This window comes from Phyllobates terribilis, unplaced genomic scaffold, assembly GCF_046119375.1.
Source record: "Phyllobates terribilis strain yellow unplaced genomic scaffold, ASM4611937v1 Scaffold_5__5_contigs__length_657084704, whole genome shotgun sequence".
Classification (NCBI taxonomy): domain Eukaryota; kingdom Metazoa; phylum Chordata; class Amphibia; order Anura; family Dendrobatidae; genus Phyllobates; species Phyllobates terribilis.
Window position 1 is genome coordinate 179,787,417 of NW_027362765.1, and position 15,396 is coordinate 179,802,812.

General features: G+C 42.8%; 1 protein-coding gene across 3 annotated transcripts in view; it reads left to right on the forward strand.

Moving 5' to 3' along the window:
• The window catches only part of ODAD4 (outer dynein arm docking complex subunit 4), a 78,181-nt gene that overhangs the window by 54,666 nt on the left and 8,119 nt on the right, over positions 1–15,396 (forward strand). For all 3 annotated transcript variants that reach the window (XM_073683550.1, XM_073683548.1, XM_073683549.1), the window contains 3 exons: positions 11,631–11,790; positions 12,669–12,887; positions 15,187–15,391. In XM_073683550.1, coding sequence (XP_073539651.1) covers positions 11,631–11,790; positions 12,669–12,887; positions 15,187–15,391 — 584 coding nt within the window. The remainder of the gene's footprint in view (positions 1–11,630; positions 11,791–12,668; positions 12,888–15,186; positions 15,392–15,396) is intronic.

Sequence of the window (15,396 nt, forward strand, 5' to 3'; positions counted from 1 at the left end):
TAAAGTGCAGCACAGATTCATCTCACTGCCTCACTACTGAGCATGTACATAAAGTGCAGCACAGATTCATCTCACTGCCTCACTACTGAGCGTGTACATAAAGTGCAGCACAGATTCATCTCACTGCCTCACTACTGAGCGTGTACATAAAGTGTAGCACAGATTCATCTCACTGCCTCACTACCGAGCGTGTACATAAAGTGCAGCACAGATTCATCTCACTGCCTCACTACTGAGCGTGTACATAAAGTGTAGCACAGATTCATCTCACTGCCTCACTACTGAGCATGTACATAAAGTGCAGCACAGATTCATCTCATGCCTCACTACTGAGCATGTACATAAAGTGCAGCACAGATTCATCTCACTGCCTCACTACTGAGCATGTACATAAAGTGCAGCACAGATTCATCTCACTGCCTCACTACTGAGCATGTACATAAAGTGCAGCACAGATTCATCTCACTGCCTCACTACTGAGCGTGTACATAAAATGCAGCACAGATTCATCTCACTGCCTCACTACTGAGCGTGTACATAAAGTGCAGCACAGATTCATCTCACTGCCTCACTACTGAGCATGTACATGAAGTGCAGCACAGATTCATCTCACTGCCTCACTACTGAGCGTGTACATAAAGTGCAGCACAGATTCATCTCACTGCCTCACTACTGAGCGTGTACATAAAGTGCAGCACAGATTCATCTCAATGCCTCACTACTGAGCGTGTACATAAAGTGCAGCACAGATTCATCTCACTGCCTCACTACTGAGCATGTACATAAAGTGCAGCACAGATTCATCTCACTGCCTCACTACTGAGCGTGTACATAAAGTGTAGCACAGATTCATCTCAGTGCCTCACTACTGAGCGTGTACATAAAGTGCAGCACAGATTCATCTCACTGCCTCACTACTGAACGTGTACATAAAGTGCAGCACAGATTCATTTCACTGCCTCACTACCGAGCGTGTACATAAAGTGCAGCACAGATTCATCTCACTGCCTCACTACTGAGCGTGTACATAAAGTGTAGCACAGATTCATCTCACTGCCTCACTACTGAGCATGTACATAAAGTGCAGCACAGATTCATCTCATGCCTCACTACTGAGCATGTACATAAAGTGCAGCACAGATTCATCTCACTGCCTCACTACTGAGCATGTACATAAAGTGCAGCACAGATTCATCTCACTGCCTCACTACTGAGCATGTACATAAAGTGCAGCACAGATTCATCTCACTGCCTCACTACTGAGCATGTACATAAAATGCAGCACAGATTCATCTCACTGCCTCACTACTGAGCGTGTACATAAAGTGCAGCACAGATTCATCTCACTGCCTCACTACTGAGCGTGTACATAAAGTGTAGCACAGATTCATCTCACTGCCTCACTACTGAGCGTGTACATAAAGTGCAGCACAGATTCATCTCACTGCCTCACTACTGAGCATGTACATAAAGTGCAGCATAGATTCATCTCACGGCCTCACTACTGATCATGTACATAAAGTGCAGCACAGATTCATCTCACTGCCTCACTACTGAGCATGTACATAAAGTGCAGCACAGATTCATCTCACTGCCTCACTACTGAGCGTGTACATAAAGTGTAGCACAGATTCATCTCACTGCCTCACTACTGAGCGTGTACATAAAGTGCAGCACAGATTCATCTCAGTGCCCCACTACTGAGCGTGTACATAAAGTGCAGCACAGATTCATCTCACTGCCTCACTACTGAACGTGTACATAAAGTGCAGCACAGATTCATTTCACTGCCTCACTACCGAGCGTGTACATAAAGTGCAGCACAGATTCATCTCACTGCCTCACTACTGAGCGTGTACATAAAGTGTAGCACAGATTCATCTCACTGCCTCACTACTGAGCATGTACATAAAGTGCAGCACAGATTCATCTCATGCCTCACTACTGAGCATGTACATAAAGTGCAGCACAGATTCATCTCACTGCCTCACTACTGAGCATGTACATAAAGTGCAGCACAGATTCATCTCACTGCCTCACTACTGAGCATGTACATAAAGTGCAGCACAGATTCATCTCACTGCCTCACTACTGAGCATGTACATAAAATGCAGCACAGATTCATCTCACTGCCTCACTACTGAGCGTGTACATAAAGTGCAGCACAGATTCATCTCACTGCCTCACTACTGAGCGTGTACATAAAGTGTAGCACAGATTCATCTCACTGCCTCACTACTGAGCGTGTACATAAAGTGCAGCACAGATTCATCTCACTACTGAGCATGTACATAAAGTGCAGCATAGATTCATCTCACGGCCTCACTACTGATCATGTACATAAAGTGCAGCACAGATTCATCTCACTGCCTCACTACTGAGCATGTACATAAAGTGCAGCACAGATTCATCTCACTGCCTCACTACTGAGCGTGTACATAAAGTGTAGCACAGATTCATCTCACTGCCTCACTACTGAGCGTGTACATAAAGTGCAGCACAGATTCATCTCAGTGCCCCTCTACTGAGCGTGTACATAAAGTGCAGCACAGATTCATCTCACTGCCTCACTACTGAACGTGTACATAAAGTGCAGCACAGATTCATTTCACTGCCTCACTACCGAGCGTGTACATAAAGTGCAGCACAGATTCATCTCACTGCCTCACTACTGAGCGTGTACATAAAGTGTAGCACAGATTCATCTCACTGCCTCACTACTGAGCATGTACATAAAGTGCAGCACAGATTCATCTCATGCCTCACTACTGAGCATGTACATAAAGTGCAGCACAGATTCATCTCACTGCCTCACTACTGAGCATGTACATAAAGTGCAGCACAGATTCATCTCACTGCCTCACTACTGAGCATGTACATAAAGTGCAGCACAGATTCATCTCACTGCCTCACTACTGAGCGTGTACATAAAATGCAGCACAGATTCATCTCACTGCCTCACTACTGAGCGTGTACATAAAGTGCAGCACAGATTCATCTCACTGCCTCACTACTGAGCATGTACATGAAGTGCAGCACAGATTCATCTCACTGCCTCACTACTGAGCGTGTACATAAAGTGCAGCACAGATTCATCTCACTGCCTCACTACTGAGCGTGTACATAAAGTGCAGCACAGATTCATCTCAATGCCTCACTACTGAGCGTGTACATAAAGTGCAGCACAGATTCATCTCACTGCCTCACTACTGAGCATGTACATAAAGTGCAGCACAGATTTATCTCACTGCCTCACTACTGAGCGTGTACATAAAGTGCAGCACAGATTCACCTCACTGCCTCACTACTGAGCATGTACATAAAGTGCAGCACAGATTCATCTCACTGCCTCACTACTGAGCGTGTACATAAAGTGCAGCACAGATTCACCTCACTGCTGAGCATGTACATAAAGTGCAGCACAGATTCATCTCACTGCCTCACTACTGAGCGTGTTCATAAAGTGCAGCACAGATTCATCTCACTGCCTCACTACTGAGCATGTACATAAAGTGCAGCACAGATTCACCTCACTGCCTCACTACTGAGCATGTACATAAAGTGCAGCACAGATTCATCTGACTGCCTCACTACTGAGCATGTACATAAAGTGCAGCACAGATTCATCTCACTACTGAGCGTGTACATAAAGTGCAGCACAGATTCATCTCACTGCCTCACTACTGAGCATGTACATAAAGTGCAGCACAGATTCATCTCACTACTGAGCATGTACATAAAGTGCAGCACAGATTCATCTCACTGCCTCACTACTGAGCATGTACGTAAAGTGCAGCACAGATTCATCTCACTGCCTCACTACTGAGCATGTACATAAAGTGCAGCACAGATTCATCTCACTGCCTCACTACTGAGCATGTACATAAAGTGCAGCACAGATTCATCTCACTGCCTCACTACTGAGCATGTACATAAAGTGCAGCACAAAATTCATCTCACTGCCTCACTACTGAGCATTTACATAAAGTGCAGCACAGATTCATCTCACTGCCTCACTACTGAGCATGTACATAAAGTGCAGCACAGATTCATCTCACTGCCTCACTACTGAGCATGTACATAAAGTGCAGCACAGATTCATCTCACTGCCTCACTACTGAGCATGTACATAAAGTGCAGCACAGATTCACCTCACTGCCTCACTACTGAGCATGTACATAAAGTGCAGCACAGATTCATCTCACTGCCTCACTACTGAGCATGTACATAAAGTGCAGCACAGATTCATCTCACTGCCTCACTACTGAGCATGTACATAAAGTGCAGCACAGATTCATCTCACTGCCTCACTACTGAGCATGTACATAAAGTGCAGCACAGATTCATCTCACTGCCTCACTACTGAGCATGTACATAAAGTGCAGCACAGATTCATCTCACTGCCTCACTACTGAGCATGTACAGTACAGACCAAAAGTTTGGACACACCTTCTCATTTAAAGATTTTTCTGTATTTTCATGACTTTGAAAATTGTATATTCACACTGAAGGCATCAAAACTATGAATTAACACATGTGGAATTATATACTTAACAAAAAAGTGTGAAACAACTGAAAATATGTTTTATATTCTAGGTTCTTCAAAGTAGCCACCTTTTGCTTTGATGACTGCTTTGCACACTCTTGGCATTCTCTTGATGAGCTTCAAGAGGTAGTCACCGGAAATGGGCTTCCAACAATCTTGAAGGCGTTCCCAGAGATGCTTAGCACTTCTTGGCCCTTTTCCTTCACTCTGCTGTCCAGCTCACTCCAAACCATCTCGATTGAGTTCAGGTCTGGTGACTGTGGAGGCCAGGTCATCTGGCGTAGCACCCCATCACTCTCCCTCTTGGTCAAATAGCCCTTACACAGCCTGGAGGTGTGTTTGGGGTCATTGTCCTGTTGAAAAATAAATGATGGTCCAACTAAACGTAAACCGGATGGAATAGCATGCCGCTGCAAGATGCTGTGGTAGCCATGCTGGTTCAGTATGCCTTCAATTTTGAATAAATCCCCAACAGTGTCACCAGCAAAGCACCCCAACACCATCACACCTCCTCCTCCGTGCTTCACGGTGGGAACCAGGCATGTAGAGTCCATCCGTACACCTTTTCTGCGTCGCACAAAGACACGGTGGTTGGAACTTAAGATCTCAAATTTGGACTCATAAGACCAAAGCACAGATTTCCACTGGTCTAATGTCCATTCCTTGTGTTCTTTAGCCTAAACAAGTCTCTTCTGCTTGTTGCCTGTCCTTAGCAGTGGTTTCCTAGCAGCTATTTTACTATGAAGGCCTGCTGCACAAAGTCTCCTCTTAACAGTTGTTGTAGAGATGTGTCTGCTGCTAGAACTCTGTGTGGCATTGACCTGGTCTCTAATCTGAGCTGCTGTTAACCTGCGATTTCTGAGACTGGTGACTCAGATAAACTTATCCTCAGAAGCAGAGGTGACTCTTGGTCTTCCTTTCCTGGGGCAGTCCTCATGTGAGCCAGTTTCTTTGTAGCGCTTGATGATTTTTGCAACTGCACTTGGGGACACATTCAAAGTGTGCCCAATTTTTTCGCCTGACTGACCTTCATTTCTTAAAGTAATGATGGCCACTCGTTTTTCTTTACTTAGCTGCTTTTTTCTTGCCATAATACAAATTCTAACAGTCTATTCAGTAGGACTATCTACTGTTATCCACGAGACTTCTGCACAACACAACTGATGGTCCCAACCCCATTTATAAGGCAAGAAATCCCACTTATTAAACCTGACAGAGCACATCTGTGAAGTGAAAACCATTTCCGGTGACTACCTCTTGAAGCTCATCAAGAGAATGCCAAGAGTGTGCAAAGTAGTCATCAAAGCAAAAGGTGGCTACTTTGAAGAACCTAGAATATAAGACATATTTTCAATTTTTTCACACTTTTTGGTTAACTATATGATTCCACATGTGTTAATTCATAGTTTTGATGCCTTCAGTGTGAATGTACAATTTTCAAAGTCATGAAAATACAGAAAAATCTTTAAATGAGAAGGTGTGTCCAAACTTTTGGTCTGTACTGTACATAAAGTGCAGCACAGATTCATCTCACTGCCTCACTACTGAGCATGTACATAAAGTGCAGCACAGATTCATCTCACTGCCTCACTACTGAGCATGTACATAAAGTGCAGCACAGATTCATCTCACTGCCTCACTACTGAGCATGTACATAAAGTGCAGCACAGATTCATCTCACTGCCTCACTACTGAGCATGTACATAAAGTGCAGCACAGATTCATCTCACTGCCTCACTACTGAGCGTGTACATAAAGTGCAGCACAGATTCATCTCACTGCCTCACTACTGAGCATGTACATAAAGTGCAGCACAGATTCATCTCACTGCCTCACTACTGAGCATGTACATAAAGTGCAGCACAGATTCATCTCACTGCCTCACTACTGAGCATGTACATAAAGTGCAGCACAGATTCATCTCACTGCCTCACTACTGAGCGTGTACATAAAGTGCAGCACAGATTCATCTCACTGCCTCACTACTGAGCATGTACATAAAGTGCAGCACAGATTCATCTCACTGCCTCACTACTGAGCCTGTACATAAAGTGCAGCACAGATTCATCTCACTGCCTCACTACTGAGCATGTACATAAAGTGCAGCACAGATTCATCTCACTGCCTCACTACTGAGCGTGTACATAAAGTGCAGCACAGATTCATCTTACTGCCTCACTACTGAGCATGTACATAAAGTGCAGCACAGATTCATCTCACTGCCTCACTACTGAGCGTGTACATAAAGTGCAGCACAGATTCATCTCACTGCCTCACTACTGAGCGTGTACATAAAGTGCAGCACAGATTCATCTCACTGCCTCACTACTGAGCATGTACATAAAGTGCAGCACAGATTCATCTCACTGCCTCACTACTGAGCGTGTACATAAAGTGCAGCACAGATTCATCTCACTGCCTCACTACTGAGCATGTACATAAAGTGCAGCACAGATTCACCTCACTGCCTCACTACTGAGCGTGTACATAAAGTGCAGCACAGATTCATCTCACTGCCTCACTACTGAGCGTGTACATAAAGTGCAGCACAGATTCATCTCACTGCCTCACTACTGAGCATGTACATAAAGTGCAGCACAGATTCACCTCACTGCCTCACTACTGAGCATGTACATAAAGTGCAGCACAGATTCATCTCACTGCCTCACTACTGAGCATGTACATAAAGTGCAGCACAGATTCATCTCACTGCCTCACTACGGAGCATGTACATAAAGTGCAGCACAGATTCATCTCACTGCCTCACTACTGAGCATGTACATAAAGTGCAGCACAGATTCATCTCACTGCCTCACTACTGAGCATGTACATAAAGTGCAGCACAGATTCATCTCACTGCCTCACTACTGAGCGTGTACATAAAGTGCAGCACAGATTCATCTCACTGCCTCACTACTGAGCATGTACATAAAGTGCAGCACAGATTCACCTCACTGCCTCACTACTGAGCATGTACATAAAGTGCAGCACAGATTCATCTCACTGCCTCACTACTGAGCATGTACATAAAGTGCAGCACAGATTCATCTCACTGCCTCACTACGGAGCATGTACATAAAGTGCAGCACAGATTCATCTCACTGCCTCACTACTGAGCATGTACATAAAGTGCAGCACAGATTCATCTCACTGCCTCACTACTGAGCGTGTACATAAAGTGCAGCACAGATTCATCTCACTGCCTCACTACTGAGCATGTACATAAAGTGCAGCACAGATTCATCTCACTGCCTCACTACTGAGCATGTACATAAAGTGCAGCACAGATTCATCTCACTGCCTCACTACTGAGCGTGTACATAAAGTGCAGCACAGATTCATCTCACTGCCTCACTACTGAGCGTGTACATAAAGTGCAGCACAGATTCATCTCACTGCCTCACTACTGAGCGTGTACATAAAGTGCAGCACAGATTCATCTCACTGCCTCACTACTGAGCATGTACATAAAGTGCAGCACAGATTCATCTCACTGCCTCACTACTGAGCGTGTACATAAAGTGCAGCACAGATTCATCTCACTGCCTCACTACTGAGCATGTACATAAAGTGCAGCACAGATTCACCTCACTGCCTCACTACTGAGCGTGTACATAAAGTGCAGCACAGATTCATCTCACTGCCTCACTACTGAGCGTGTACATAAAGTGCAGCACAGATTCATCTCACTGCCTCACTACTGAGCATGTACATAAAGTGCAGCACAGATTCACCTCACTGCCTCACTACTGAGCATGTACATAAAGTGCAGCACAGATTCATCTCACTGCCTCACTACTGAGCATGTACATAAAGTGCAGCACAGATTCATCTCACTGCCTCACTACGGAGCATGTACATAAAGTGCAGCACAGATTCATCTCACTGCCTCACTACTGAGCATGTACATAAAGTGCAGCACAGATTCATCTCACTGCCTCACTACTGAGCATGTACATAAAGTGCAGCACAGATTCATCTCACTGCCTCACTACTGAGCGTGTACATAAAGTGCAGCACAGATTCATCTCACTGCCTCACTACTGAGCGTGTACATAAAGTGCAGCACAGATTCATCTCACTGCCTCACTACTGAGCGTGTACATAAAGTGCAGCACAGATTCATCTCACTGCCTCACTACTGAGCATGTACATAAAGTGCAGCACAGATTCATCTCACTGCCTCACTACTGAGCGTGTACATAAAGTGCAGCACAGATTCATCTCACTGCCTCACTACTGAGCATGTACATAAAGTGCAGCACAGATTCACCTCACTGCCTCACTACTGAGCGTGTACATAAAGTGCAGCACAGATTCATCTCACTGCCTCACTACTGAGCGTGTACATAAAGTGCAGCACAGATTCATCTCACTGCCTCACTACTGAGCATGTACATAAAGTGCAGCACAGATTCACCTCACTGCCTCACTACTGAGCATGTACATAAAGTGCAGCACAGATTCATCTCACTGCCTCACTACTGAGCATGTACATAAAGTGCAGCACAGATTCATCTCACTGCCTCACTACGGAGCATGTACATAAAGTGCAGCACAGATTCATCTCACTGCCTCACTACTGAGCATGTACATAAAGTGCAGCACAGATTCATCTCACTGCCTCACTACTGAGCATGTACATAAAGTGCAGCACAGATTCATCTCACTGCCTCACTACTGAGCGTGTACATAAAGTGCAGCACAGATTCATCTCACTGCCTCACTACTGAGCATGTACATAAAGTGCAGCACAGATTCACCTCACTGCCTCACTACTGAGCATGTACATAAAGTGCAGCACAGATTCATGTCACTGCCTCACTACTGAGCATGTACATAAAGTGCAGCACAGATTCATCTCACTGCCTCACTACGGAGCATGTACATAAAGTGCAGCACAGATTCATCTCACTGCCTCACTACTGAGCATGTACATAAAGTGCAGCACAGATTCATCTCACTGCCTCACTACTGAGCATGTACATAAAGTGCAGCACAGATTCATCTCAACTAAAAGCAGAGATCCTTAGATCAGGAACAGAACAGACATTTATAGGACGTTTCATAACTTTCCCAAATTCTTATGAAAACATTTACAGCACATCCTGCATTGTACTACTGTACCAATTCGTTATATATTTTAGTAGTCGGAGTTTGTCCATTTTATACCGACTCCGACTCCACCAAAATGGACACCGACTCAGACTCCACAGCCCTGCACATAACCTCTACTTTTATGTTTAGAAGTTACAAGTCTCCTTTTAGCTATGTGTAAGTAGAAAGAGGTTAAACAATTTTATTCAGAATATTAAAATTCATAGGTAGAACACCTAAAGTGCGAACAAATGAATTCAACCGACACATAGATAAAAATAACGTATAAGGGGTATAGCCAGTATTCACCACAAATGAATAAGGCAGGTAGGCCCCTATATTAGTTTTTTTGTGCAGTATCAGACAATTCATAAACCTGTGAGGGCCTGTATGTCCCAGAGAAGACACCAAGGAGATAGTGAGATAAGAAAAAAATCTCCATAAATATGTGCGTCCTAAATAGTTCATCAATGGTGGGACTTAACGCACAGACCTTAAAGTATTAACAATACCCTAGAAAAACTGTATTCACCTGTATAAACAGAGTCAGAGAATATTCTGACAATCCTCAAAAGCCTCTGATATAATGGCGATAATGGAAAAGGTATGTTAATACATAAAGGATACCATAATGTATAAATTGGAATCACAGAGGTCCTGTAAATCTCACAGAGTATGACACATCTCATTAATCAGCCATCCCTATAATAAAGGATAACTCTATGCTATCATAAGTGTTAGCTAAAAGCCTTCAAAAATACTAATATGATATGCGGAGGTACAAGAAAAAGCCGGGACCTTCACACCAAGAAAAATCATAGGGAATTTTTTTGCAGTTAGCTTTTATCCCTCATTGGTGGCAGTGTTCCCATATGGCAGGCTCCCGACGTGTTTCCCTTAGTTCATCAGGGGAGTATATTGCCAGACATTATCAGCTCTTGTTCCATTGCGGTTTGGGGAGGCTGGTGTGGTCACTATTTGCGACCGCTGAATTTTGAGTCAGCGTGCAGTCCACTTCCGGTCCCGGTTTGACGTATTTCCGGTGCACGGAGCATCCAGAGCCAAACGTGATCCTTCATCCGGGCTGTGCACCGCATGGTGGAATGCAGTGGCTAGTGCGCATGCGCAGAGGTGCTCAGCACACTTTCCATCCGAAATGACACAAAGAAGCAACATGCAAATGAATCATTACAGACAGTGTCTACCAATGAAAAGGGGAAAAGGGGAGGGGCGCTACAGAGAATCTGAGCAGATCCAGTTCCCAATATATGAGACAGCACAAACTTAGGATGGGCCAATTTAGTCTCGGCTCATATATGAATACCACTGAGTGAAGTACAGTAGGGCGGCACGGTGGCGCAATGGTTAGCAGCGCTGGGGTCCTGGGTTCAAATCCCACCAAGGACAACATCTGCAAGGAGTTTGTATGTTCTCCCCGTGTTTGCATGGGTTTCCCCCGGGTTCTCCGTTTTCCTCCCACACTCCAAAGACATACTGATAGGGAATCTAGATTGTGAGCCCCGATGGGGACAGCGACGATAATGTATGTAAAGCGCTGCGGAATATGTTAGCGCTATATAAAAAATAAAGATTATAGATTACAGTCAACCAGTCACAGGAATAAATTGAACCTAACAGAGTGAATATATTTTATTGAAGCCAAAAGGAGGACCTACAGAACACCAGATAGGATATAGAGTATGTTGAATGTACTATACAGGGGTCGTGAACTGATACTTTTTTTTTATACAGTTTTTCACATTTGTAGAATATAAAGGCGCCAGTGAGTGTAAATTGATTGGTAGCATATTCACAATGTGCAAGGTGTCTACTTTTTGAACATATGTGGGTATAGGGGAATAATATGTATTGGGTTTGTCGTTTAGTTTTATTTTATAATTCAGTGTTTGTTTTTGTTTTTTTGTCAGAAGTGTGAAACGTGTCCAAAGGTGTTAATGGTCTCTGTATGTTTAACTTTTGTTAATAGAGTAAAAAAGCGAAACAAAAAGCACCAGCAAAAGTACCCAAAAAAGATTCAAAGCAGCAGAAGAAGGTAGATCCTCTGAAAAGCCAAAAGACTGCACGCCAGCTGCTGGGAGAGCTCTACAGTGACATGGAGTATCTGGAGACACTGCTGAAGGATGAAGGTGGTTAGCAGAAAGTTCTTATTATTGTATTGGCATGTTCTGTGCAGATTTGGAATACATTTGGACTGACCTTTTTTATCTTTCTGAGCCAAGGTCAATATGACCTTTCCCTTTAGAATAGTTGTCCACTTTACCACATTAGGACTAATATTAAAATTTACTAATATAATCCTGTGTATAGGTCTGTGCCTTTTTTAAGCCACCCTGTCTTATTTTGCAAGATTTCCATGCCTTTCGCATTGCATTCTTGGCCATAATATGGCAGCAGTTAGAGAGGCATGAGACCAGATTTGTCACTTAGCCTCCTCCATTAAAACACTGTGTGCCTTATCACTCCATGGTTTGGATGATAGTGACACGTGAACTTGGCATGGCTTAAAACCGTTTAAACCTACAGCTAGGAGTATATTAGTGAGGACATATTGTACATATTACATTTTAGTATTAGTCCTGAATAGTGATGAGCACAAGTTAGACTGCCACAAAACATGTGGGGATTGCCTATGTATTTCAGGCAATCGCCCGCATGTTTTGTGGCTAACAGCCGCAAAACATGCGGCCATGGGGTCTCAAACATGTCACTCGAGCACCCGCGATACTCGGTACATACCTGAGCACCCTAGGCAAACCCCAGTAACAAGCACTTGCGCTCATCACTAGTCCTGAATGTCTCCGCCAGTCTGTTTCCTCTGCTACGGTAATCTCATGCCGTACATCCACATGCCACTGCAGCTAAGCGCTTGCTTCAGCTTTCTGTTGCCATACATACAGGTCATCAAATTATTTCCCCATTTGCTAAGTTCCAGCACCTACAATTTGTGCTGCAGTTTATATAATGAATACAGATTGGTAATTTGCTTAACTTTACTTTGGAACAGGGTTGGTGAAGGGAAACACTAGAAGTGGGTTAAAGCTGCAGGACCTGATCTTGAATGCAATCACCTATCTGGACACAAGGACTGAGTTCTGGAGGCAGCAGAAGCCGATCTATGCCCGAGAAAGGGACCGCAGAATCATGCAACAGAAGTGGAACCGGGATCGGAGTAAACCTGATCGGAATCAGTACATCCTCAAGAGCATGGAAGAGATTGATATGTGTATGTAGTCATCTTTTTAATGGTCGGGTTATTTTCATGAGGATAGATGTGTATCTTGTTTATATTGTTTTTTGTTTTTTCTACTAATTTTAATGAATGACAAAAAACATTATGGTTATTTTAAGCAAAATAATTACCTATCTACATATAAAAAGACATCTGGTAAATAGTAGTGCCTTTAATTCTCCTTCCAGGTGCCTTATTCCTAATTTCTGAGCTTTGATTCTTCAACCATGCAACGTGCTTAGCATTCTGGTTACCCAGTTTGACCAGTATGGTCCAGAAGTCAGTCTGATCTATTCCGTTCGATGTGATCCTCAGTGAGTCTCATAGAGAAACTGGCAGAAGAATATGCAGTAATTCAACTCCCTATCTGAAGTTATGTGGATGCATAAAGGCAGAGGGCTATGCTGATATGTAGAGTAATTTACAGAGAGACAGTCCAGCATCCATGAATAAATTAGAAAAAAAATCTCACTTTATTTCAATACTTTAAAAGCAGTCTGTCGGCACAAAATGACTGTTCAAACCAAGTACAGGAGCTTGGTGCACCCTTGGAGTGGACAAACCGTTTAGTGCCCCTTCCCACCTACTTGCTTTCATCTATTTCTGAACTCCTATGGTTCCTTCTAAAGCCAGAGCTATCAAACAAGGAAAAATATTATGGAGGTAGATGGAAAAACAAGTAAATGGGAAGGTGCTCTAAACTGTTTGTAGAGTCCACTTCAAGTATGCATAAAACTCTTGTGCTTGGTTTGAACAGTCATTTTGTGCTGACAGACACACAGAAGATGCTATGCTATCTGGGTAGTCAGATTGCTGGTCATGTGGCTGAGGACCGGAATAGAGGCTCAGAATTTAGGAATAAAGCACTCAATAAAAGAATAAAAGCCACTACTATTTATTGGATGTCTATTGCTATTGGACCAAAAGAAGAAACATTTCTTGGAGGGCTTCTTACCATCCCTTCCCCACCAAGTGATATTTGTTTTGTTTTTTGTTGTTGTTTGTTTCTGCTTTGCAATTTATTTTTTTCCTCCTATTCCTCCAAAAGTCTCTACATTTTTATTTTTCCTTCTACATAGCCATATGAGGGATTGTTTTTTCTTTTGCTGCAAGAGTTGTGGTTTTGAATGACACCATTCATTTTGCCATATAACTTATTAAATAACTGGAAAAAATTCCTAATGTGGTGAAATAGTGCAAAAATGCAATTACCTAGTAACATTATTCTTCAGATCTATGATTGCATCAATGCCAAACTTCTATAGTTTTTTTATACTATAATGATTGAAGAAATTTTGATTGTCTTTTATTGCATTTTTGTCAAGAAGTGTGGAAAAGGAAATACTGTAAGCTTGTTTTTTTTTTTTTTGCTTTACCGCATTTAAAGAGGACCTGTCAGAAGTGGGTTTTTTTTTTATTTGCCATATGATTTTGGAGATATGGGCCTTTTTGTTTAGTGCTAATTTTTATGGTCTTTACTAAGGGGGTCTGGCTCCCAGTATTCTCTGGGGGGCCTGTCTTTAGACTGCTCTGCATTATTATCCTGTAAGCCTTGCCCCTGTGTAAAGATCATAAAAATTAGCACTAACTCAAATGACACATATCTCTGGAAATATATGGCAGTTTAAAAATATATATATATATATATCATGCTCGCGGACAGCGGGAATAAAAGAAATGCAAAAATTGCCCACTTTTCATCTGGGGACAGGTCGTTTTTGACATATGGGCTAATTGATTTTATATTTTGATAGAGCTGACGTTTGCAGCCACAACAATGCAAATATATATTTGTGTCTGAAAAAGTCAGCGCTATCAAAATATAAAATTGATGAGCCCATATGTGTTATATTTATTTATTTTTTTCATTTCTTAAATTTTGAATTGGGAAGATGAGGATTATTTCATAGGGGATTTAAACCTGCAGTTGTTTGATGCTTCTAATAAATACTGAAAATTACTGACCATTTTATAATTGCACAGACTGGTCTTCATAGGGGTACTAAGATGGTGGTGACCTGGTCCGTTAGTAGGCCCTCATTGGCTGCTGTCAGTATCAGCATCGAAAAGAAACCCATTAAGAAAATCCTAGTTTTCTTTTATTCCAAATTTCAAGGTGGATGAATTTGAATATGGTAAATCTGACCATGGCGGATTTTTTTTTTACAATTTTTGCAAGATTGTTATTGAAATAATAAGGTTCAGTCAAAAGTGCCAGTGATGCTGTATTTCACCGTAACCTGTTGCTTTTGCTGTGTCTTACCACTACTGCGGTATTTTTCAATTATTGTAGTTCTCTCCAATGGAAATGCAGAAGAGAGCTACAAGAAAGCTCGCAAAGTGTTAAAGAACATCCAGACTTGGAAAGATGACACCCCAAATAAACAGGATTTGATAGGTAACCTGCACAGCTGCATTGGCAATGCCCTTATGGACATGGGGCAGATGGAAGAGGCACTACAGAGTCATCAGAAGGACCTCAAAATCGCAAATGAAAGGTTTG